Genomic DNA, 2,223 nt, shown 5'->3' with positions numbered 1-2,223 from the left:
TTTTTTTGTTTTTTTTTTTTTTTTTTTTTTTTTTTTTTTTTTTTTTTTTTTTTAAGAGGTTTGACAGAGGGAACTTTAACTGCTATGGTCTTATCGTCCCGAAATCGAGGAGAGAAGGAAGACAGGATAGGAGAAAGCCAGCCGTTTCCGAGAACGAACATTATCCCATCAGGATAAAATCCGCCCCGGGCGGGAATCGAACCCGCGGCCTAGCGCTTACAAGGCAGACGCACTACCAACTAAGCTAACTAGGCTGGCTCTACATTATTTTGAATTGAAATTTAGCCAATTAAAAATTAGTTTTAGAAATCAGTTTACCTTCACTTAATCAATTTTCCCCTCCTCCCCCCCCATTTCAGACTTCCTCTCCCCGTTACACAGCAGTGGGGCTGGTCCGACCTACCACAGGCTGCTCAAGAAGCGCAAGTTGTAGCGGATATGTTACAATGTCCCGCCCTACTTAACTCACAGGCCTCCAAGGAAATAGTACTCCGGGAACTAGGTAATATTTTAGAATAGAATAGAACAGAACAGGCTGGCTCTACATTATTTTGAATTGAAATTTAGCCAATTAAAAATTAGTTTTAGAAATCAGTTTACCTTCACTTAATCAATTTTCCTCTCCTCCTCCCCCATTTCAGACTACCTCTCCCCGTTACACAGCAGTGGGGCTGGTCCGACCTACCACAGGCTGCTCAAGAAGCGCAAGTTGTAGCGGATATGTTGCAATGTCCCGCCCTACTTAACTCACAGGCCTCCAAGGAAATTGTACTCCGGGAACTAGGTAATATTTTAGAATAGAATAGAACAGAATTAGAGTAGAATAGAATTAGAGTAGAACTGAATTGAATAGAATAGAATAGTCCGACCTACCACAGGCTGCTCAAGAAGCGCAAGTTGTAGCGGATATGTTGCAATGTCCCGCCCTACTTAACTCACAGGCCTCCAAGGAAATTAAGTTGTAGCGGATATGTTGCAATGTCCCGCCCTACTTAACTCACAGGCCTCCAAGGAAATTGTACTCCGGGAACTAGGTAATATTTAAGAACAGAATAGAATGGTCTAACATACCACTGACCGGTAATATTTGAGTATATAAGATGAGTGTTTCACCGCCGTGTTTATTTCGTAGCAATTGTTCAAAATAAAATAAAGAAAGTATTGTCAACAAAAAAAAAGCAATAAAACAGCTACATTAGACCCGTGTGGTCTGTGTCGTAGCAAAGAATAGAATAGAGTGGTCTAACCTACGACAGGCCGGTCTTATCGTCCTTGAGTATATAAGATGAGTGTTTCACCGCCGTGTTTATTTCGTAGCAATAAAACAGCTACATTAGACCCGTGTGGTCTGTGTCGAAAAAAAAAGCAATAAAACAGCTACATTAGACCCGTGTGGTCTGTGTCGTAGCAAAGAATAGAATAGAGTGGTCTAACCTACGACAGGTCGGTCTTATCGTCCCAATTGAAGATAGAAGGAAGACAGGATAGGAGAAAGCCAGCCGTTCCGAGAATGAACATGATCAGTTTAGGATAAAATCCTTATCGTCCCAATTGAAGAGAGAAGGAAGACAGGATAGGAGAAAGCCAGCCGTTCCGAGAATGAACATTATCAGTTTAGGATAAAATTCGCCCCGGGCGGGAATCGAACCCGCGGTCTAGGGTTTAGAAAGCAGACGCGCTACCAACCAAGCTAACTGATCCGTTTTATTTCAGGTGAGGCGGAGTGTATTCATTTGGCTACCCACATATCCTGGAAACTCTCAGCCATCGTACTCTCACCTGGGGATATGCTAGATAGTGCAGCTCAACATTCTAACACCACTAGCCGTATGCTGTTCCCTGAAGAAGAGCCAGAGGTAGGAATAGGGATTTTTTTCGATTGAACCTACTCGAAAGAAAAGAAAAATCGAAAGGAAAAAAAACCGGTTTTAGTGACGAGGGTTTTACCCTTCCATTTGGCGACAAGCCAAATGGCATTTCACAAGATTTGGGCTCCAACTTTGTGTTCTGAATTTGGAACCCTCAAATATAGTACATTTTTGGAGTTAAAAATCTGAATATAACAGCAAAAATAAATAAATAAAATGAACGTCTCGTCTCTACGAAAAAACTCAACTTTTAGTCCTTGGATAAACTTTCGAGCTGTTTTTTTTTTTTTTTTTTTTTTTTTTAAAAAAAAAAAAATTAACATTCTGGTTTTTTCCACGACACCCCACCTTTTCG

The 2,223-nt window shown here is 41.0% G+C and overlaps 2 protein-coding genes across 2 annotated transcripts in view; both read left to right on the top strand.

Annotated features, from left to right (window-relative positions):
* The window catches only part of LOC103517659 (tetratricopeptide repeat protein 28-like), a 5,574-nt gene extending 4,859 nt beyond the window's left edge, over positions 1 to 715 (top strand). Inside the window, exons 7-8 of the mRNA XM_026829679.1 lie at positions 360 to 502; positions 642 to 715. Coding sequence (XP_026685480.1) covers positions 360 to 502; positions 642 to 715 — 217 coding nt within the window. The remainder of the gene's footprint in view (positions 1 to 359; positions 503 to 641) is intronic.
* Positions 716 to 868: 153 nt separating this feature from the next.
* LOC113470907 (tetratricopeptide repeat protein 28-like) overlaps positions 869 to 2,223 on the top strand; it is an 8,145-nt gene continuing 6,790 nt past the window's right edge. The window contains exons 1-3 of the mRNA XM_026829674.1: positions 869 to 941; positions 1,004 to 1,034; positions 1,714 to 1,856. Of these exons, the coding sequence (XP_026685475.1) occupies positions 909 to 941; positions 1,004 to 1,034; positions 1,714 to 1,856 (207 nt within the window). The 5' untranslated portion in view covers positions 869 to 908. The remainder of the gene's footprint in view (positions 942 to 1,003; positions 1,035 to 1,713; positions 1,857 to 2,223) is intronic.

Source organism: Diaphorina citri, unplaced genomic scaffold (assembly GCF_000475195.1).
Source record: "Diaphorina citri unplaced genomic scaffold, Diaci psyllid genome assembly version 1.1 scaffold1920, whole genome shotgun sequence".
In the NCBI taxonomy this organism is placed as follows: Eukaryota; Metazoa; Arthropoda; class Insecta; order Hemiptera; family Psyllidae; genus Diaphorina; species Diaphorina citri.
Note: the sequence above shows the minus strand (reverse complement) of the source record. Positions and strands in the feature narration are given on the sequence as shown.